The sequence below is a fragment of the Scomber japonicus genome, chromosome 3, assembly GCF_027409825.1.
Source record: "Scomber japonicus isolate fScoJap1 chromosome 3, fScoJap1.pri, whole genome shotgun sequence".
In the NCBI taxonomy this organism is placed as follows: Eukaryota; Metazoa; Chordata; class Actinopteri; order Scombriformes; family Scombridae; genus Scomber; species Scomber japonicus.
This window is the reverse complement of record NC_070580.1, coordinates 11,965,622-11,989,264: the sequence shown is the minus strand read 5'-3', so window position 1 is coordinate 11,989,264 and position 23,643 is coordinate 11,965,622. Positions and strand designations below refer to the sequence as shown.

At 40.8% G+C, this 23,643-nt stretch overlaps 2 protein-coding genes across 4 annotated transcripts; one reads left to right on the top strand and one right to left on the bottom strand.

Annotated features, from left to right (window-relative positions):
* Positions 1-5,505: 5,505 nt before the first annotated feature.
* On the top strand, positions 5,506-19,529 carry hcfc1a (host cell factor C1a). Its single transcript, XM_053315239.1, has 28 exons — positions 5,506-5,644; positions 6,796-6,981; positions 7,545-7,693; positions 8,720-8,880; positions 8,990-9,198; positions 9,458-9,542; positions 9,662-9,768; positions 9,867-10,046; positions 10,152-10,394; positions 10,514-10,662; positions 10,750-10,932; positions 11,034-11,249; positions 12,629-12,733; positions 12,847-13,063; positions 13,428-13,564; positions 13,678-13,825; positions 13,949-14,169; positions 14,373-15,111; positions 15,369-15,517; positions 15,671-15,805; positions 15,995-16,202; positions 16,329-16,604; positions 16,701-16,807; positions 16,909-17,043; positions 17,127-17,312; positions 17,451-17,748; positions 17,857-17,920; positions 18,029-19,529. Exons 2-28 carry the CDS (start codon positions 6,801-6,803, stop codon positions 18,066-18,068), a joined length of 5,028 nt encoding a protein of 1,675 aa, XP_053171214.1. The 5' UTR covers positions 5,506-5,644; positions 6,796-6,800; the 3' UTR covers positions 18,069-19,529.
* A 148-nt stretch (positions 19,530-19,677) lies between these two features.
* Positions 19,678-22,473, bottom strand: si:dkey-13a21.4 (uncharacterized protein LOC494576 homolog). 3 transcript variants are annotated; one of them, XM_053315240.1, is made up of 5 exons: positions 22,394-22,473; positions 21,931-22,057; positions 21,625-21,843; positions 20,591-20,716; positions 19,678-20,514 (listed from the first exon to the last, which is right to left on the bottom strand). In XM_053315240.1, the coding sequence occupies exons 1-5, from the start codon at positions 22,447-22,449 to the stop codon at positions 20,410-20,412; spliced, it is 633 nt and encodes a 210-aa protein (XP_053171215.1). In that variant the 5' UTR covers positions 22,450-22,473; the 3' UTR covers positions 19,678-20,409. The 3 variants fall into 3 exon arrangements, with proteins under 3 accessions (XP_053171215.1, XP_053171216.1, XP_053171217.1); XM_053315241.1 differs by having other exon boundaries at positions 19,678-20,496; XM_053315242.1 differs by having other exon boundaries at positions 19,678-20,468.
* Between the last annotated feature and the right edge of the window lie 1,170 nt (positions 22,474-23,643).

Here is a 23,643-nt window from a genome sequence, read left to right as displayed (position 1 = left end):
AAAAGTGTGAAAAGTCTTCATCTATAACATTAGTTACAAAGTTGAAAATATAACTGTAGATAAACAAATAATCTGGACAAGTGAATCATTATATGTCATTTTGTATTTTGAATGTATTGCTCAGGTATTATTAGTTGTCTTATTTGTGACGAGCAAACATGAACATTGGGAATATGAGGTCAATGGAGCCAAAATAGCGCATTTGGGAGAGTAAGCCTAAAGATCAAACTTCAGTCTTGGGTTTTGGCATAATTGCTTGGTTGCTACATACAGTTCAGTTTCAAGTGAAAATGCCAAACAAAACAAAGGCCAAACTAGATGGCTGTCAGCTGCCAGCATAAAATTAAAATCTAACGAATATTGAAAGCAATAACATGAGACATTTAAAAAGTTGGGCAACCATCACTATAACAAATAGTTTGAAATCATTGTATACATATTTCAGCTGGTAAATGAGGTTTTGTATTTGATGCTTAAACAGTTTTGAGATTCAAGGGACACAAGCAAACAGGTTAATTGGCATTATTCTTTCATCATAGACATTATGTGATGCATGCTTCAACATGAAAGGTAAGGTCCTTATAGTTTTACTGCAAATATAGCATTTGAAGAAAAAAAAACATTCTTTTGTTAATGTTAAAGTAGTATGTGCACAAGACTCTGAATATGATGTGTTATTTGTAATCTTATGACTTCTATACAATATGAAGATTACATTTTATAGAATTTAGACATTGTGTGCTTTCATCTTGTGCCTCAACATGATAAATCCCTAAAACTGTCTGGCTATATGTTAACAAAATATGATAGATGTGATAGCACAATTAACCCACAAGAAGATGTTCTGCCAAACACTGCCAAAACTGTGACGTATGTGGTGGGTGGAAACCTGTAAACCTCCAACTCCTGCTGCCATAATCCTCAATCCATGTCACGAATGTGGCATTTACATCATGATCTCTTTAGGTGTTCAACATCCTTGATTGTTTCCTAAGGCTCTTACCATGTATAAACCCTTACAGGCAGCTCAGCGCGGTATAAAAGGTCAAGGTGTTTGTCTGAGCTCCATCACCATTGAACACATACAGTATGATACTATGAACTGTTTAATTGGCTATGTGACCATTATGCTGTAAGAGAAGGTATAAGCATTTCCTTGAATCTGTTCCTAGTAGCATATATGACAGATGCTTATAAGCTTAAAAGGGATTTGGGGGTAAAGGTTTTAACTGTATAGACTGCTTACACATTAAAAAAGGCAAATATGGACTATTATTTGTGGAAGTTCTGATATCGCTGCTATTTCTTATTTTTTTCTGTGAGCAGACTCAGCTTAAACTGTGTTCTTTTCCAGTCACTATCTTAATGACATGCCATGATATTTGATATGTTTCCATAACATCAGAATAAATCCCTTGACATGTTTTCAACCAGATTGATTATTTTATGTTCACAAGTAAGGTTTGAGCAAACTATGTCACAAAACCAAAATGTTAACAAGCTTAAATCAATGAACAAAGTGAAATAATTCAATGTTCTAAATAGTTTTTTTTTTCTTTTAATAAAAGAATTAAATCAAGGTCCACTTGTTAGTGTTTTTGGAGCTTTGAATAATGAATAATGTTCCTCAATGTAAAATTGCAAATACTTTGAATATCTCATAATTTATAGTAGAGAATATCATCAAAAGATTCAGAGAATCTGGAAAGAAATGTGCACAACGGACAAGGCCGAAAATCAATATTGGATGCCTGTGATCTGAGATGGAAGTCACTGCATAGACTCAGGTACGCTTTCAGAAATCATTGTCTGTGAACACAGAGGTTAAAGCTCTATGATGAAACACTGCAGTCTTCTCTGTGCCAAAGCTCATTTAAGATGGACTAAGACGAAGTGGAAAACTGTTTTATGGTCATTTGAAATTATTTTTGGAAACCATGGATGCCACAGCCTCCAGACTAAAAGGGAGAAGGATCATCCAGTTTGCATTCAGGTCAAAAGCCTGCATCTCTGATGGTATGGGGGTGCATTAGTGCCTATGGCATGGGCAGCTTGCACATCCTGAGAGGCACCATTAATGCTGAATGGTATAGGTTTTAGAGCAAAATACGTCTTTTTTTAGGGAAGGCCTTGCATATTTCAGCAAGACAATGCTAAATCACTTACTGCAGCTATTACAACAGCATGGCTTCGTAGTAGAGGAGTCCGGGTGCTGAACTGGCCTGCCTACAGTCCAGACCTTTCACCAACTGAGAATATTTGGTGCATACATAAAAATAAACATCTGACAAAGAAGACTGTTGAGCAGCTAGAATCATGTATCTGACAAGAATGGGACAACATTCCTCTTCCAAACCTCCAGCATCTGGTCTCCTCAGATCGCAGACATGTACAGACTGTTGTTAAAAGAAGAGGGGATGCTACATCAGTGGTAAACACAGACGTGTTGCTGCCATCAAATTTAAAATTACCTTATTTTTTTCTTAAAAGGGTACATTTCTCAGTTTAAACATGTTCATATTTTCTATATTCTATTGTGAATATGAGACTTTATGAGACTTGCAAATCATTGCATTCTGGTTTTATTTACATTTTACACAGTGACCCAACTTTGTTGGAATCGGGGTTGTAATAACATTTACATTTGTCAAGACACCATTATCACAAGACAAGTAAATCCTGTAAGTTTCCCACTGCAGAAGCTTTTGTTGTTGTTGTTATTTTTGTTTTTATTTTGTTTTTCAATTAATCAATGACCAAATATCTCAGTGTGCTCACATTGTGAAAAGCAGCAACTGGACAACATGTAACCTGCTCTGACATTACTCCTGTGTTCACATATATGAATGTGCAGGGTTCACGAGGCTTTTCCTACATGCAAAATGACCGTCTGTATGGGCACCTTATTAAATATATAATGTGATCACACACCACTTACCTTAATACTATGACCAATGTGTGGATGGTGGAAAGTGTGGCACACATTGGCTGCAGCGAAACTTGAGAAAATCACAAATAACTGTTAGTGCAGAGCATATAGCATGGAGACACTGAAATCAATTATCAAACTGAATTAAAAACCTAGAAAAAACCTGTCTACATTTTTGCAAAAAGCAAACAAATTGCATTTTAGTGAGAGAATGACTGATCATGGGTACTAAAGTTTGTGGTTTCTTCCTTCTAGTTCCTTTCCATTGTCATTGTCTTGTCCTGACTGTTGTTAGTACAAAACTAAGGTGAAATGTAAAGTAAAGGCAGCCAGCCAAATAGGAGCAAAGGAGAAAGAAAGAAATTTGATAAATTTCCTTTAATAGAATTGAGTAAGTGTCACTACACATTTAGCCAACCTACAACTTTTTAAAAAAATGTGTTTAATACATTTTGGAAATAAATAAATATACACATTTTATCATTGATGGATAAATTATTGACCATAGATTGATCTAATCATTGAGTTTTAACAAGTCGTCATGAATTTTGAGAGATTGTTGTTTGATGCTGTAAAGTGGTATAGTTTCCTGTGATGCTCATTAGCATGATGATCATGTCATTCAGTTAGGCACTGATTGGTGCTGTATTGACATGAAACTTGACACAAGGAAGCTCATGAACAGAACACTGTATGTTAACTAAAAGAATACAAACAGCCTCTTTGTTAGATAACATCTGTTTTGTAGTTTTGTTGTAGATATGCATATAACTGCTTCCACACAAAATATGTTCGTGTAATATAATGCAAATAAATACAGTGTGCAAATCTTTGCATAATAAAACTGATTATAAGTGATGTCTGGTCTTAATTTGCACTGTGACTTTTTCATCATTCAGTCGTTATTAATTGTGTGGTGTGTTGGCATCATAATGCTATTGCAGCTTCATACTCAAAATAAAACAATCAAATAAAAATTCTAATTTCAGCTTTTAATTATATGACTTTCCATCACAATATATATTTTTCATTTGGACACATGTAAAATATGTTAATGATGAGAACCAAAATCTTCTATTTTTACCTGCAGGATTTATACATAGCTTGCTCACTGAGCTACAGACTACATGCAAAACATAAACAGAACAAGTCTGCCATCTAAGGGACTAATATGGAATTGCAAAAACCAAACCGTTTGAATGAGACAGTAGCAGCATACTGTCATCTTCAATTTATTTGTCATAATTAAAATGTGTTTTTCTTATTTGCAATTGTACCAATAATAATAATATAATTTGTTATTAATAGTACATTTTTTGCCCACTTTTAGTGGAAAGTCGGGCTAAGCTCTGAAGTTGACAGGTCTTCAGTGCATGTAATGTAAAAACTAGTATATTCCACACATGCAACAACAGTGAAATGGCAGCACGTCATAAAGTTCATGGAAACAGGCAAGAATCACATTCATTTATATTTGTTCACTATTGTTATTTATATGTGCATTTGGCATCAGCACAGAGAGCTTTGTGCAATGGTAGTTACTCCTCTGGATGTGGTATCTTCATGTGCCCAATATTGGTTCAAGTATGCAGGATCACTGGAATAACCGTAACTATGCGGATATCATTCAGTCCAACCTGCAATCTAAAACAAGCGATGGGGCTTACTCAGTGAAATGTAGTGGGGATACTGAACTTCCTAATGTGCAAAATATAACCCCACATCCCCATATTATATAGCCTAATGCTTTCTTATTTCTCTTTTGCTTAAAACAAAAAAAGTAGGCCTACTGCTTTTGACAATCTGTATTTTTTTAAAAAGAAAGTTTTAAAATAAATGGAATTGTGAAACAGACATTTCCGTTTGGACTACAAGGATGAACATATAGTAATGTAGGCTATAGTCATAGTAACAGTAATATAAGTAATATATAAAATGCATAGTGCCAGTATAGTAAAGTGTCTAGTAGCCTACCACTATAGTAATATAGTTATGTTATGTATAGTGCCTGTATATCAATCTTTAGTAACGTAGAGTACCTGTTTAGGAATGTATAGTAATATATAGTTATGCACAGTGCCATTTACGTAAAGTACCAGCATAGTAAAGTAACAGGCCTATATAGTAATATATTACTTTTGTCAGTGGAGGGCGCACTTATGGTGTATGTGGGCGTGGCAACTTTTAATATGTGTAAGCGCGAAATCTGTAAATGAGTGCATCAACACTATTATTGTGCATTTATGTGCATATTTAAGTAGGTTTAGAGCGGAAAGAAACTAGAAGCCTCTACAATATTAAAATAAAAAGGGGGTCCCGTACGGATGTCGCCATCTTTAGTAAGGGACAATAAGCCGAGCGCTGTAACACAACTTCTTGTAATTTGCTGAAACTCGTAATACGTTTACTTCATACAGATTTCAACTGTTCCTTGAAGTACCGTCCTATACAAAGCATCCACCACTGGTTATTTGTGTCAAATATCAGAAACAATGCATGCGTTAGTGTGTGAAGCGGTTAGTGAGCGGGTTCGCCGCCATGTTTGCTTTGGGTGACGCCAGCTCGTCCATCTTCCTCCGCCTCTGGTTGTCAAGAAGATGGCAGCTTCCAGGCAGGCATGAGAGGAAATACTTCTTCACTAAGCGAATGAATTTGGATTATTGCCGCCAGATAAGACCACACATCCGTGCTTTTTCGACTACTGTATCGAAATAAGTAGGTAAAATGTGTGAATGTGTGCGCCCTCAGTCAGTTTGTTGTGTTTTGTTGTGGCCCGGCCATTTTTCTTTAGGGAGCTGTTGAACCAGGCCAGATACGGCATGAAACACAATAACACTAATGTTTATACACTTTAACTCTGTTTAGCTGCGAGTTAAGAGCTATGTTGCAACTTTGTTTGTATCAGGTAACTTATGCATGTCAAAACACAACAGAATTATATTGCATTTAATTGTAAAACCCGGCGACGCGCTGACAGATGCTAACGCTGTTAGCTTCGGCAACTAGCCGCTAGTGCTAACGGAGTGCAGCTAACGCAAAGATACGTTTGAACACTAATACTGTGCTTAAATAACAGTGTATTTCAGTAAATTGTTCCATTGGTGTTAAGAAGCGTGTTTTTCACAACAATTGAGAGTGTTCAAGCGAGCTTAAATACTGTGTTTAATGTTAATAAGTGCGGTAAAGCGCTTCTGGAGAAAGCATAGCTTACTAGCTACAATATGGCGACTCCCAGAGAAGCATGAAAACAGCCGACTCTTCCTAACGGCTCCAACTAAGGCTTAAAGCTTGAGATGCAGCTGTGTGTGGGCCCGATACATATTTGTTTGATTGCGTTTTTTGTTATAATGCATTTCTGTGCTCGTGTAGCTGGTTAGCCGTCATGTTTTTGTCTTTTTCAGTCGCTTCCGCCATTTTTCAGACTGGCAGTAGCGTTAGCGGGGGTTTGTTTGGCTGCAAGATGGCTGCTTCCATGGGTTGAATTCAATGGTTGGAAACAACTGACACACTAACTTGAGTGCTAGAGGGTTTTCATGCATTCTTCAGTATTTAACTTCAGTGTCAAAGATGAAACGAAGGAGCTTCAAGATAGAAGTTGACCAGACTTTGAATGTGTTCATTATCCGAGCCGTTTTAAAACTGTGAGCGAAGTTACTGCAGCTGTTCAGTCAGTAACGGGAAGATATCCCTTTTACTTCAGCAAACACATGATCATTTATGGGTTCTTTTTCCATTTAAACTATTGTTGTTATTATCTCCTTTATGATGTGTGTTTTGTGTTATTAATACTGTAGCAAGTTCCACTATGAATGAAAAGTGTGGTACAAATTAAATGAATTATTATTATTATTTTTATCCTCCGACAGAAGTCATGTCTGCTCCTGGTTCCGCGGTGTCGGTCCTGCAGCCGCGGTGGAAGCGGGTCCTCGGATGGTCCGGTCCCGTCCCCCGGCCCAGACATGGACACAGAGCTGTAGCTATTAAGGAGCTCATGGTTGTCTTTGGCGGTGGAAACGAAGGGATAGTGGATGAATTACATGTATACAACACCGGTAAGATTAACTTTACATATCTAACTGTTGTCCACAGCAAGCATGATTTACTCAATGCATATTTTACAATGTGAAAAAAATTATAAAATAATTGTACAGACTCTTCACCTTTTAAAAGAGCACAATTTTATTTTAAAAGATAGATCCGTGATGTGCAAAATTAAGTAGCGTACAGGCCTCAGCAGGCCAAGCGGATCCTCTGTGGTTGTGTTTGGCCCCCTCTGCTGGAGAAGGGGTTTTAATGCACGTTAAAAAAGGCGGGCTAAAATAAAATGGATGATGCTGGTTGGTTTAAGCATTTCCTCTGCCCCAATTGCCTGCACATATGACAGACACTCAATACATCTATTGTATGTGCCCCCATCCTAAAATGCAGATTTTAATTTATGTTATAATGAGCAGGAGAGTTGCTTAGAGGTTATACTAAGCATAAAACTTGTGTTAGAATTTCATCAACTTATATTATGTATGTATGTATGTATGTATGTAAATATACACAAACATTTATTTTTATACTTGTATAATACTGATTTCCCACTGTTACTATTGTTTTAAATTTCAAGCAACAAACCAGTGGTTTATCCCAGCGGTCCGTGGCGACATCCCCCCCGGTTGTGCTGCCTATGGTTTTGTCTGTGATGGCACAAGATTGCTGGTGTTTGGTGGTATGGTGGAGTATGGAAAGTACAGCAACGATCTCTATGAACTACAGGTATCTGTCTATGGAAAATAACCTGCCATTTTCAATTACAGTTACGAATGTATATTTTAGCTTTATTTGAAATAACTGTTATCTTAAAGCACAAAAGATAAGCTTGCTTAAAACGCATAACAACAACATTTTATATGCATGGTACCATGTTCATGTTTCGAGATCTTAGCCATCAGATATTATCTGCACATTTGCATGGCCACATTTGAGCTTGTCTGTCTGCATCTGAGCTTGTCAATATATGAAAAAGAGGTTCATAAAGTACATGACAAACCCATAGGTTTAATGATATGTTGTAGCTGTTAAAATATTTACAAGGACAGCATACAATGTGAGAGCACTCAATGTAGCTCAGTTTAGCTGTCAACAATAATAGTACGTTCATGAACAGGGTTGAATGAAAACACGAATCCTGATTGGTCAAATTCAGAGTGAGAAGTGTGTTGTAAGTTTTTGGAGTAAGAGAAGTAATTTATTCAGAGATTGTTCTCTTAAATTATTCAGAGTTGATTTACAAAATGCCTTAATTAAGAATTAAGAGGGTCCACTAAGTTACAGCAAATGGATAAATAGTTAATCACCCAGCACCTACTTTAAAGACAATCACATAAAAACAAAAACGTCACATTTTTGGGAGGAAGGGAAGTCTGGAGATGAAATAAAGTTATTGACTTGACGAGTTATCCTGTGCCTTAATTATGTGCCTATGCACTCCACCTAAAGCATGTCTTTTATTCTACTTGCAAAAGCTTTACTGTGACCAGTGAGGGAAGTTAAAGTTACACAACTTTGTGCTTATGATATAAAGAAGGTATGACCCAATAACGTTTTGTTTGCCTAGCTCAAATCATTAATCAGGAAATTAAATAGAATAAAATGAAACTGAAATACAAAATGAAAGAATTGAAACAACTTTTAAAAAAGAAGTTTTAAGCTGCCATTTTGACACATAATCCTAACTATCAGAATAAGGAATGAGGACAACCTTTGGTTTATTAATAATTTTAACGTTGTTGTCTGTTTTAGGCCAGCAGATGGGAATGGAAAAAATTGAAAGCAAAAAACCCGAAGAATGGGCCCCCTCCTTGTCCTCGTCTTGGCCACAGTTTTTCCCTGGTGGGCAACAAATGCTACCTGTTTGGTGGATTAGCCAATGACAGTGAAGACCCAAAAAACAACATTCCCAGGTACGGATGTTTTCCAGCAGCCGATAGGGCCCTCTGACATATGACTGCTTGAGGTTGTGTTTCAACCAGCAATATGAATGTGACTAATGTGTGGGTTTTTCATTATCAGATACCTGAATGATCTGTACACACTCGAGCTTCGTGCGGGTTCCAGTGTGGTTGGGTGGGATATTCCAATTACATATGGAGTCCTGCCTCCCCCTCGTGAGAGCCACACAGCTGTGGTATACACAGAAAAGACAAGCAGGAAATCACGCCTGATAATCTATGGAGGGATGAGCGGTTGTCGTCTTGGAGATCTTTGGACACTTGATATTGGTACGTCTCTAAAATCTAATTGAAAACTGATATTATTTAAATTATCAAAGCCACACTAGTAGCCAGAATCAGTATATACCCAATCAGGCAAGAGGGGATTGGACCTAATCACCTTTGAGTCCCACACTCAGGGGAGTATACAAAGTTGATGTTTGACAATGATGTGTGTAAATTTGCCTAAACTGTGGTGCTTAATTCATGTGTCAGATTACATTGATGCATTTTTGCTTTACATCCTACTGCTTGTCATTGTCTCCAGATACCCTGACATGGAATAAACCATCAGTAAGCGGCACAGCACCACTTCCCAGAAGTCTTCACTCTGCCACCACCATCACAAACAAGTGAGACAGCTGCTGTACCTTGCTAATAATTTTGAATTATTTTTAACATGTTTGAATTTCCAGTAGAAAAGTCTCTGCTCCGTATCAGCTTCTCACTGATAAATGTTTTCACTGTGCAGGATGTATGTTTTTGGAGGATGGGTTCCTTTGGTAATGGATGATGTCAAGGTGGCCACACATGAGAAGGAGTGGAAGTGTACAAACACTCTTGCCTGTTTAAATCTAGGTATGTCTGCCTCTGTATTTATTATACTGCATTTTACTTTTAGTTTTAAATAAGTTGGACTGTAGTTGTGTTCATATTTATGTCGTATTTGTTTATAGACTCGATGTGTTGGGAGACAGTGTTGATGGATACTCTCGAAGACAACATCCCCAGGGCTCGTGCTGGCCATTGTGCTGTGGCAATCAACTCCAGACTATATGTTTGGAGTGGCCGTGATGGTTATCGTAAAGCTTGGAACAACCAAGTCTGTTGTAAAGACCTCTGGTACCTGGAAACAGGTAGGTGTGCGGTAACTTTTATTTTTTGCCATAATCAGTGACTTCTGTGACTCAGGTTGTAAAATAATGTCAATGATATTAAATTTCTGGTTCTTCATCCCCCAGAACGGCCACATGCCCCTGCCAGGGTGCAGTTAGTCCGTGCCAACACAAATTCTCTGGAGGTGAGCTGGGGTGCCGTATCCACGGCTGACACCTACTTGCTGCAACTGCAGAAATATGACATCCCTGCAACTCCAGCTGCAGCTTCACCAATCATGAGTGCAAGCCCCTCGCAGCCTGTGAACTCTCCAAAGAGCCCCGCACCAGCTGCTGCAGCACCCTCTGCTCAGAGCCTACCACAGACAGGTATTATCATAGTAACTCATCATTCATTACAATTCCTCTTTGTCACTACAGTAAAAAGCTGCAAAAGCTGCAAAAGCACTGCACATGAAGTCTAAACGTTCATTTCCCTTATTTTACAGCTGTATTAAAGGTTGCAGCTCCGCAGGCTGCCACAGGTACATCTGTTGTCACAGTCCGCCCCAGCCAGCCTGGGAAATCCCCTGTCACTGTGACATCCCTTCCTCCAGGTGTCCGAATGGTAATGCCTGCCCAGACCACCCAAGGATCGGTATGAGTAATTTTGCAGAGCATTTTAATACGTTTAAGATTAGATTAGCAATTGTGTTCAACAATTGTTTACTTCTTCCATTCTCAGCCAATTGGAAGTAGCCCTCAGATGAGTGGCATGGCAGCTTTAGCTGCTGCAGCAGCAGCAACACAGAAGATCCCGCCCTCGTCTGCAGGCACTGTCCTCAATGTTCCTGCAGGTGCCACCATTCTCAAAACTGTAGCGGTTTCCCCCGGCACAACCACAATGAAAGTGGCATCTCCAGTCATGGTACAGATCTCACTAAACTATGCCATTTGTGTGTATTGCATGTGAAACATCATACAGTCAGTTGTAACAAGTCAGTTGTTACAACAATTTTGTGCTTGTAGGTCAGTAACCCAGCAACCCGGATGCTAAAGACTGCTGCAGCCCAGGTGGGCACAGCAACTGGGTCCTCTCCCACCACCACCACCAGACCCATCATCACTGTGCACAAGTCTGGTGCAGTCACAGTGGCCCAGCAGGCCCAGGTGGTAACCACTGTGGTGGGAGGAGTCACCAAGACCATCACTCTTGTCAAGAGTCCCCTCACCAGTGGCACTCTGGTAAGAAAATAATACCAGAACACCATATTAGAGAGCATCCTTTGGTGCTTTCACACGCATGCCATAAATCATGGGTTCTGTAAATTGCTTTTACACACTGTGTGTGTGTATTTTGTTTTTTATGGTTTGTCACAAGATGGTGACAACGTGCTCTGAGCTTGAACCACTCGGGGAGCGAGTAAAGCCTGATTTATGCTTCTGTGTCAGACCGGCGCTGTTGCTCCAACTCCGTCGTAAGGCTGCTCAATTAAACGAAATTTGATCGTGATTACGATTTAGGGGCCTAACGATCTCAAAACTAATAAAATCGGGGGGAATGATTTTTAATAATAATGAGAGAGCGCACAAAAGTTTTATTTTGAAAAGCTTAGACCGGAAGCCGCTGCAGCTCTTTTAGTTTGACAGAAGCTGAAACACACTGCGAAATGTTTTAACTGTAAATAAAAGTGCAGAGTTTCCGGCCTGAGTCAGACGATGCTGAGTTTACTGACTAATTATTAAAAACCAGGATGTGATGTGTGAACTATCGTCATCTTAACACGCTCAGCACTAATATCTCTGTACATTTTCTGTAGTGTGTTGCGTTAAGCGGCAGATAAAAGGCGGCTGCTTGGAGAGAAAATGAAGTCGAATGGACAAGAAATGCAGCATGTTTCTAAAGTTTAAAAAAATCGTTTTAATAATAGTGATTTCAATTTTGACCCGAATAATCGTGATTATGATTTTTTTCATAATCGAGCAGCCCTACTCTGTCATTGACCTTTCGAAGTTCTGCTTCGAGGGAACGCGTTGCTAGGGGGTGACTCTCTGTGTCTGTGTGTGTGTGTGTGTGTGTGTGTGTGTGTGTGTGTGTGTGTGTGTGTGTGTGTGTGTGTGGTTTCAGAGGAGTCTTTATCTGTATCCTTGTTTATCTTCCGGTCACAGTAGCATGTAGCTTTGCGCTAATAACAGAAAACACATACCTTTTGTTCATTATTAAAATAAAGCAACTGCCGGAAGAACTGACGTTTTGACCGGACCAATCACAGCCCTTGTGGTCCGCGTTGCCGTGACGTGTAGTTAGGATTTTTTGGAGGTGCACGTCAGGCTACGGTGTAGGGGTCCACGTCGACACAGAGGGCTACGCGTAGTTAAGCCGTCGGTCCGACGCAGAAGCATAAATCAGGCTTTATGGTTGGCCTGCAGTGACTGTTGGAGAACTCTACTTAGAAAAAAAGGGAGCATGATGTTAGTGTTTTGCATGACTGTCAGTCAGTTAAGCCAGTGAAGAATGATTCATAGAGCCACCGATTTAGTGGTCCACTGTTCCACTGAACTCCCTGTACTGTCCGATGTTTTCTGGCGACTCATGAACTTGAGTCTCTCTCCTATGTCGGCAGATCTCCAACCTTGGCAAGATGATGTCTGTGGTACAAACCAAGCCAGTGCAGACATCAACTGTTACAGGCCAGGCTTCCACTAACCCTCTCACACAGCTCATACAGGTCAGCTATCTGCATGAGTGCAGGAAAAAAACAGGTGGTTGCTTAAAACTCCTGAGACAGGCACCAGATATCTTTCTCTAGATGGTTTGCATAACGTGTGCATCTCTCCCCAGACAAAGGGTCCCCTCCCAGCCGGAACCATTCTGAAGCTGGTGACATCTGCAGATGGAAAGCCCACAACCATCATCACCACTTCCCAGGCAGGAGGCACAGGAAACAAGCCCACCATCCTCAACATCAGTGGCGTCTCTCCTACCACCACTAAACAGGGCACCACAATCATTAAGACCATCCCCATGTCGGCCATCATGACCCAGCCTGGAGCCACAGGTCCAAAATCAATGAAGTTTAATTTGTTACAGCTACATAACCCAACAGCCTACATATATACACGATTGACATCAGCCCTAAATGATGATATTGTAGATAAGCATCTGGATCAAATGATTTTGTTATAATCTTGGTGGTTAGTATTTCAGATTAGTGGTAATTGTCACAAAGGCATTAGTGATGATGTAGTCTCAAGTTTGATCATTTCATTTTTAAAATGTATTTCTTGCAATGACAGTTAACAGGGATATAAACAACAAGAACTTAATTTACAGGTGCACATGAATCAAGGTCTGGTATTATGGGAATATGTCCTGAGTTGACTGACGTAAACTAATTTCAGGCATTTGTGCTGTTGTCACAGGTGTAACAAGCAGTGCAGGAATGAAAACACCTATCACAATCCTCACCACAAAGGTGATGACTACTGGAACTCCTGGTAAAATCATCACTGCGGTGCCCAAACTTGCCACAGCAGCTGGCCAGCAGGGACTGACACAGGTAAGCTCCTTCTGTACACCAACTTTTGTAGATATAATAGAGATTATATTAAAGCATTTCAGCTGCCTGTTTATGGTGCACCTGAGGAGACTAATACTGAATTGTGTCTTAAGGTGGTTTTAAAGGGTGCTCCTGGGCAGCCGGGAACTATTTTGCGCACTGTGCCCATGAGCACAGTAGGTGGTGTACGACTTGTTACGCCAGTGACCGTGTCTGCTGTCAAGCCTGCTGTCACCACACTGGTTGTCAAGGGGACTACTGGTAAAAATAATCATGTTCTTGTATTTATCATGTTTTTATTATGGGATGATATCATTGAGATTGATTTTGATGCATATGTAGTCTATCTATATGAGACTTAAATGCCACTTTTCTTCCTTGTAGGTGTCACCACTCTTGGGACGGTCACTGGTACAGTCTCTTCTAGCCTGGCTGGGGGCACTGTGGATAGCTCCAATGCATCTCTGGTTACCCCCATCACCACACTGGGAACCATTGCTACCTTGTCCAGCCAGGTCATCAGCCCATCTGCGATAACTGTGTCCGCTGCTCAGACCAGCCTAACTTCTGCCTCCACACTGCCCTCCTCCACCATCACAGTGCAGGTGAGACCCAGCAGCCCATTAGAGTCATTAGAACATGAAATAATTTCATCATCAGCACGATGAGCTTTCATTTATTAATTGACAGAGCTGCTGTTAGGAAAAATTGAATAACATCTATAGAGAGTGAGTAAAAGGATTTCTGACTTTTTGAGTATGAAACATGCGGTATAATTTTATAAAATTGCTTTGCTTTGTTTACCCAGAACCAGCCCACCCAGGTGACTCTGATCACAACCCCCAGTGGTGTAGAAGCCCAACCAGTCCAGGATCTACCAGTGTCTATCCTGGCATCACCAACCTCTGAGCAGCCCAGCTCCACCGAGGCTGGAGCCGCTGGAGAGGGCTCGGGGACCGTCACCTTGGTCTGCTCTAACCCGCCCTGTGAGACCCACGAGACGGGAACCACCAACACAGCCACCACCTCCTCTGCTGCAATGGGAGCAGGGCAGGTGTGTTCGAACCCACCCTGCGAAACCCACGAAACAGGAACCACCAACACAGCCACAACGGCATCTTCGAACATGTCTGTACCGCGCGTGTGCTCCAACCCACCATGTGAGACTCATGAAACTGGGACAACAAACACAGCTACCACAGCATCGGCTAACATGGGAGGAACCCAGCAGGTATGCTCCAACCCACCTTGTGAGACTCACGTGACAGGCACCACCAACACAGCCACCCAGGCATCTTCTAACATGAACGCAGGCCAGACTGGCACAGTGCAGAGGGTGTGCTCCAACCCGCCATGTGAAACCCACGAGACAGGGACCACCAACACCCCGTCCACAGCCACCTCCAGTATGGGAGGAGAACAGACCAGCACAGCAGCAGGCGTGGTTCAGAGGGTTTGCTCAAACCCACCCTGTGAAACACACGAGACTGGGACCACCAACACAGCTACCACTGCCACCTGCAGTATGGAGACAGGCGAAGGCACAGGTAAAGCCACGTGTACTGTAATATCTGTGTGATTATTTACAACAAGCCACCATGAAGTAAGTGATTCTGCCCAAATCCAGTCTGCAAAATAAGATCACGGTCTTATCTCACAACACGTTCCTGCTTCTCTAACAGAAACGGCAAAAGCACGGTCCCATCTAGACATGCTGATTTGTCACATTGTAGATACTTGTGTTGCATGAAACAAGTTTATAGGTTTGAACTCAAGTCTAAATGATGACTTTTGTGTCTGTCAGCAGCCCAACAGACGGAGGAGGGAGCAGAAGGCACCAGCAGCACAGAAGTGGCCTCCTCCACTGCAGCATCTGCCATGGTTACCACCACCCAGGGCAGGGCGATCACTACCGTTACTCAATCTACACCAGCTCCCGGACCCTCTGTACCTGTAAGAATCACATTCATTCATTGGCAGAATCAGCAGATTGTCTGAACACTAATTCTGACAAGTGGTCATTTCAGAGCTGCATGTCAGAAACAGACTGTGTAATGTTAGAGAAACATGTCATCTTCAAAATATTTTGTCTTTGTTTCTCTCCAGTCGATCTCATCAATCACAGAAGGGGTGACTACTGCTGCCAGCTCTACAGAGGAACCCATGCAGACTGATGAGACAGCGTCAGCAGAAGCTGCACCAGCAGAGGAGGGACCTGCAGCCATGGAGACACAAGCAGAGGTAAATACAATGCAACACAAAGTCAGTGTTTGCTCTGTTTTGTGAAAATCTGTTCCATCATTTTACATTTCCTATATATGATGATCAAGAAACGATCACGGCCAGTTGTGTCAGATTGCACTTGTGACCATAAATTTAAAATGTCGTTTTTGCTTTCATTTGATGGAAATGCTATAATGTGTTTATCAGGGAGAAGCAGCAGCAGCGACAGCCTTAAACCTGCCTTCAGAGCTTATGTCTGAGGGCCAGGGAGCCACGCTGATGGTAACGGGGCTGTCGGACGAGGAGCTGGCTGTGACTGCAGCAGCAGAGGCAGCTGCTCAGGCAGCAGCAACTGAAGAAGCTCAGGCCCTTGCTATTCAGGCTGTCCTCCAGGCTGCCCAGCAAGCTGTAATGAGTGGGTTCAATAATAGTTTTTGAAAAGTCAGACTTCACTGCACATTTGGTTTTACTTTTGCAGTTTGGAAAGAAGTTGACATGCTTGCTGTATGTATAAACTCTAACATAGTTTCCATGTTTACAGATGAGAGTGAATCAGCTGGAGAGAGTCAGCAGCCTACCAACATCCCCATCATGTTGACCCAGCAGGAGCTTGCAGCACTGGTCCAGCAGCAGCAGCAGCTGCAGGAGGCTCAGGCTGCTGCCCAGCAGGCCTCCGTAGACACAAGCTTGCCAACTGAGGGTCTTGCCCCTGCTGACAGCCTCAACGATCCTTCTGTCGAGAGCAATGGACACAATGAGATGGCTGCTGCAGTCACTAGTGCTGTGGCGTCTCTGCTGCCACGCACCACAGCTGAGAGTAAGACTTTTCAGAGAGTAACTTTGGATGTTTTGTAAAAAGAAAAACCCTAGACTGACCTCTCTTTCCTTTTTTTTGGCACCTTCTGCTCCACAGCACTAGCTCCATCAAGTACGTTTGCGCCGTCTGTATCAGTGGCAAGTCCAGCCAAGCTGCAAGCAGCAGCTGCTCTAGCGGAAGTCGCCAATGGCATTGAGGGAGAGGTAAGTCCTCATAGTGTTATTGACTGTCTGGATGGTCAAGTCAGGTTAAAGAGAAAACAAAAATGGAAAATGTTTGACTGTTTTTTACTCTGTCTGTGCAGAAACAAGCTCCTCAGCCAACCCCAGTGAAGCCTGTTGTAAAGAAAGAGAACCAGTGGTTTGATGTTGGAATCGTTAAAGTCACAAATATGGTTGTCACCCACTTTTATGTGCCAGCAGATGATTCTCAAGGAGATGTAAGTGTCTCAGGAGACTCATGCTTAGATGACTGTATGTTGATATGTTCAGTGTATCTAACCTCATATCTTTGGTTTGGTAGGATGACTCTGGCATCATGCCAGACTACAGCCAGATGAAGAAAATGGAGCTGCAGCCTGGAACAGCTTATAAGTTCCGTGTTGCTGGAATCAACGCTTGTGGTCGTGGATCTTTCTCAGAGATATCTGCGTTTAAGACTTGCCTACCAGGGTTCCCAGGTGCACCTTGTGCCATCAAAATCAGCAAGGTAAACACACCAGTAAAGCTTTTATTCACCTTGTCATTCCTTTTTTCCAATTAATAATTTGACACCAAGTAACTCCTGCTGACAATAACACTTGCTCTTTTCATGACTAAGGATATTCATTTTCTTGTCACCCCACAGAGCCCAGATGGTGCCCATCTGACCTGGGAGCCACCCTCGGTGACGTCAGGGAAGATCATTGAGTACTCTGTGTACCTGGCCATCCAGAGCAACCAGACAGCTGAAGCGAAGGCCTCCACCCCCGCCCAGCTAGCCTTTATGCGTGTGTACTGTGGACCCAACCCCTCTTGCCTGGTGCAGTCGTCCAGCCTCTCGAACGCCCACATCGACTACACCACCAAGCCAGCCATCATCTTCCGCATCGCTGCCCGCAACGAGAAGGGCTACGGTCCCGCCACCCAAGTCCGATGGCTGCAGGGTGAGCAGACTAATTTACATTAGTAATGATACTCAATTATTAGTAAGTGAGCAAGGCAATTATAGATAAAGATCTCTCTTCTTTTTTTACCATGTTTCTGCTTTGTAGAGTCTGGTAAAGACGCTGCCTCTGCAAAACCGGCCCCCAAAAGACCAGGCACCTCTCCCGATACGTAAGTACTGTATTCATGCTTCATACTGTGCACACAGGCCAGAGATGAACATGGCACTGATGAATAAAACATGCAATACTTACTCTGGTTTCATGTGTGCTCTTACAGTAAGGCTGCTGGTCCAAAGAAAGCAAGGACGGACCAGTGAGGTTGCCCAGAGACCCCTCCCAGTCTTTTGTCCTTTTTCCACTTGGTGTCCTTTTATCAGGAAGACTGACCTTCACCCCTCCACCTCTTCATCCTCATCCTAATCTCATCCTCCACCCTCAAGTCTCAGATCAAGACAGCAATGGAGGCAGAACAACCGTATGAAGCCGAGATGAAAGTCAATCTGAGAGATGTTTCTGTAGATAAAACCCTCCTTCCTCGTTCTGTTGGTCGTACTATTTTTAGAGCAACACAAACTTAGAAGCACATTATCTTTTTCAGTCACATCCCCTTCCATCCTTTTAACATCTATTTTTGGCTTGTTTCAGTAGTTGAGCAGTATAAAGAAGCATTTACATCTTTCACAAACTGGGAGCCAGCCTGAGCGCAACAATGTTACCCTTTTTTTTTTCCTTTTTTTTTTTTCTTCGTCTTTTGTTTTGTGAATCCTGGGGGGGGGATGTAGAGAGAGACTACATGAAATGATGTACAGTGTTGAGAAAAAAAAAGGCTGTGGAGGCATTAGTTTAGATGAGAGGAAAAATCGGTATGGAAACAAATAAAGCACTTGTCCTCAAACGAAAGAGGACATAATTTTTTCCTTTCTTTTTTGCTCAAAACAAATTTGCTTCATCGAGAACCAAGTCTGTACTGTCGTTGTACTGGACTCCAGTCTGCTGGTAATGTCATCACTGTGCGCTTTTTACCCCAAGATGAGGACTGTTGGCCGACACTTTGAAGTGGACAAAAAAAAAGAACGACAAAGGAAGAGATTTGTAGAGAATTAACGACGGACTTTGCTAGGACTGAGACTTGCAGCACACACAAAAAAAATCTTGCAAAACCTTCCCAAAAAATTAGCAAGCAATGATGCAGAAGATCTTTTGTGTAGTTTATTTTTGTATTTTTTAAGCTTTTTTTTTTCCTCCTGTGTGTATGTGTATGTTGTGCATTTTTAAAGCATCACTTTTTTTAACTGTTGTTCATCCCCATAGTTTGTGTTCGTGGGAAGATGGGTGGCTGTGTTGAGGTTGCCACTATATTTTTAAAAAAGAAAACCTTCATTCAGTTGGTCGTATGTTCTTGTTGTTAACAGACGGTAATGAAAGAGAAAGACTTTTGTATTTGTTCAAAGTAGAACCGCAGAGGTTATAGGACTGAAGGGAACTTTGAAGTGGACCCAGGGAGAGGAGAGTTTTTACTTTTGTTTACTTCAACTTACTCAATGCTTGTGTTTCTTTGTTTGCCAAACATGGAATTTTCACGGTGTATGAAGAAGACAACATCAGATCTTTCATACCTTTTTCCCCCTTAAAAATCCCAACCAGTTGTCCTACGCTTTTTATGCTCATGAATGTGGTATTTCACCTCTTCTTTAATTTTTAGAATGGCAAATTATATTAGTAGACATTTTCCCTATCCTATTGATGTATGTGAATCCATTTAATAAATTTTAATTTTTTTCCTTCCACGACTCTGTATTTCAGACTACAGATGGTGTGCAAGCTAACTGTGATGTGTTAAACCCGTATGTCTTTGAATGGGGATGTCTTGGGAAGAAAGCTTACATAGCCGGAGTGTACTCACTTGTAAATTAGTTCGTTCATAGAGCAAGAATAAAACAAACAAAACAACAACAAAAAAACATCTTGGCCTTTTATATAATTACCTGTAACAAACTGTTTTTACATGTTGGTCATCTCTTGATTGCCTTTTGTGTCTTTACTTATAAAAGAAACAAATATATATATATAAATATATATAGTCTCCCTGATTGTTCTAATTTGCTTCTGTCGAGCTGATTCACTGTAGGAGTCTGAATCACTGCTAGAGTCATTACAACACAAACTTGTACAGGGAGGAGGTGTCTGACTGGACACGAGTGTATATCTACTTTGTAAGGGCGGATTCAGTTGTGATGGTAACGGCCAGGAAGATCCGAGCCAAAGGTTTCGCTTGCCGCCTTTTCTACGGCTCGCACCTTTTGGCTTCATGTTTGTGGGTTTTTCTCTCCCGATTTCTTTCTAGAAATGAACTTTCTCTTCATATGCATTCATAATTTTGTGCGTGTCAGTGTGTCTGTTGAACAAAACTAGACATGCATGCAAAAGCAGTGTATTTTAGTAGTGATGCCTTAAGTTAGACCATAAGCTGAAGGTTCTCAAAAAAAAAAAACATTTAATGAGTTTGTTCCTCTCTCCATGTGGTATACAATTGTGTCCTTTCCTTCCACAGTACCTTTGCTGGGTCACTCTTTTTGCACCCTCGTTAGATAGGTCATCATCAGCAGTGCCGAGGTGTCTCTGAACTTTCCCTCCCACACTGGGATGAGTGCTGCTCTCTCAGCACTGACAGTTGTTGCGAGTTTCTCTCAGCTGTTCGCAGGTTATCTGGAAATGTCCTGTATTTTCCAATGTGTGTTTTTTGTACTGTAGGGAGTAATGTATCTTTTATCATCAAAAATAAACATGTTAAACATAGAGGGATGTTGTGTCTTTCCTCTTGTCTACTATAAATAGTCACCTGTTGTAATCCCCTCTGCGCCGCTCTCAGGAATGGTTTCTCCACATCTAGATCCTCTTTGGCACTGCCTTCAAAGTACTCAGCTCCTATTTCCTCACACCACTGTAGTGCCTTTTTGTGAGACACCTAAAGAGAGAGACAAACAGCAGGTAGCACATCTCATGTCAGAAATGTGTAAAATATCAGAACTACATAGAAAAGTAATACATTAAAGCTCCAGCACCCTCAATTCATTAATAATGCGTCTTTGCCTGAAGTAGATTTCTGATCTTGTATCCCACGTCACTCCTAACATCAGAACAGTTCATGAAGTTCGTTTAGGAAAATGTGACAAATCTTCTAAAATAAAAAAGGTCACTTTGGGAGAGCAACTCTAAAAGCTAGTGGGATTGTTTTCATTATTGACAACTATATTTTTCAATGAATCGATTAGTCTAAAAAACTGTTAAGAAGGCCTGTTAACATTTACGAAAGCCTGAAGTGTCTTTAAATGTCTTGTTTAATCTGACTAAACAATCCAAAACCTAAAGACATTCAGGCTTACATTGATTAAAACACATAAGCTTCACATTAAGGAAGCTGGAACCAGAGAATAATTCAATCAACTACCTGCCAGTTTCATCTTGAGCTGTGATTCAAACTGAGAGACTAAACATCTTCAATCCTTGGTTTCTAAATGGTAATATGACCTGTATGAGTGAGTCATGAACATTTCACATTATATATGTTGTGTACAAACCTAGTTTTCTGTTCACAATTAGACTAATATACATTTTATTATAGCTCTTTTAAAGCCAAGCATGCTGCATTATCAGTCAGTTACTGTTCTTGTTGCCTTGGTCACAGTTATGTTAAACTTCTAAAACCTGTAATAATTACCTCTCACATGTTATTTGCCATATTTAGCTCACTAAGGATATATAGTTTAACCAGAGTGGATTTTAGAGGAGCGTTCACTAGAAATATCTTCCATCAGCTTTTCCTCACAATATTAATACTTTGATCAATATTTCAATATCAACATGTTTACTGACCTCTCGGTTGCTCAGGTCAGTTTTGTTCCCCACTACAATGAAAGGGAAGTCAGATGGGTCCATGGGCTCTCCCTGGACCAGAAACTCCTTCCTCCACTGATCCAGAGCAGAGAAACTGGCCTTGAATGTGACATCAAACACCAGGATGCAGCAGTGGACTCCTCTGTACAGAGGGGTGCCCAGAGACTGGAACCTCTCTGTGCCTGCTGTGTCCCAGATCTGAGACACACAGAGACATGATGCTGAAGACAAAGTTAGGTCATACTGGGAGCACGTGTAATTGTCCTATTGCTACAGGTGAGTTACCTGCATTGTGACTGTGTCCCCATCTATGTTCACTGATTTGGACAGGAAGTCGGTCCCTATGGTGGCACGGTACATGTTGGTAAAGCGATGATTCACATATCTGTTCATGAAGGAGGATTTTCCCACCCTGAGTAAACACACACATACAAACACACACACACACACACACACACACACACACACACACACACACAAACACATATACACACCAGGTAAAAGTATAACACAGTCAAATCTCATACTTCACACATTTAACAGTAATCCTCTGTGTCACTGTGCTGTTAAACCTTTACCGTTGAGAAATGAGTGCAAATAAGTGATACACTTGTGATTTGTAGACTACATCAAACAGGTGCTGCAATCTAAATGAAAATGAAAGTGAAAGAACTAGCGACGGACAAGTACATCAAAAGATTTCTATAAGTAAAGTAAGATTTCTTGTAAAGAAGTTTATTGTCTTTACCCGGAGTTCCCTATGAGGATTATTTTCAGAGTAACTGGGCTTTTTCTTCCGCTCATGTTCACGTCTGCTCTCTGTCCGCCTGGTTTGAGCTGCTGCTGCCTTCAAGTGCTGCTGGGAACCTTTTTATTCCCGTTTCCTTTTTCTTTTTCTTTTTTTTGTATTCAGTAATCAGTGAAGTAGCAAGGATTTCTTGTCCAGCAATAGGCCTACACACACACCCTCATAAGTCATAACTTCTTATTTATTCAACCTTTCAATAGTTTTTTTGTTTTTTTGTGTTGATCATTTTTATTTCCCAACTTGAAGGTCATATTCCTGTTTCGATGCCTTCCCTCCATCCCAGGAATGAATGTGGGAGTGAAACATTCAATCTTTTATTTTGTTGACCTAAAAGCCATATCATTTTATCAAGACATGATATTTGTAGGAAATTAAAGTTTTGAAGCTAGCTGACATAATCCAGTTTTCGCTTTGATTTTGTTGCATGTTCCTTGTAGTTGTTATTACAATATTTTTTTAATAGCATTTGAAGGCAGCATATGACAGCTGCTCTGCCTAGTTGGCGCATGTCTGACTCTTGCCCGTCATCTGAGTCACAAAACAGGTTATTTACTAGAAATCTGTCCAGATTTGACTTCCTATGCATTCTTGTAGCATATTTTATTCATAAATAGAGTGCTTTCAAGTCATTGTAAAAGAGAAACTGCCTGAGACTAATTCAAATGAAAACTAAAACTCGCATTCTAGTTAATTTCTGTAATCCCCCACTAGAGGGCAGTATAGCCTTCAGGTGTGTCACCAGGTGCTGTTTTCTACAGTATGCCTGTTGATTCACGCAACAGTCTTCTTGTTGATGTGAAACTTATTTGATGTTTAAAATAAGAACTTTCCTCCTCACAATATAAAATATTCAAATGGTTATATTCACACATATTTTGCATTGTGTTTGTTTTCACCATCAGCCATAGTAGCATGGAAGAAGTGAGCCGTTTATTGCATTCAATAAACTACTTCAATCTTTGAAATCATCAGTACGACACTACGCAAATATCACAGTAAAGCTGTCAAATATTATGAATATTAAAAGATTAACGATTATTGTATTAACTATACAGCAGATGAACAGATTTTAGAGCTCACTGACCGGATGCTGTTATTAGAAACAAATAAAGCTTTAGTTTAAAGTTTAGTACAGATCTAAACATATCAGGCTGAATTATTATCAATATCCAACTATGCAAAATTAATGT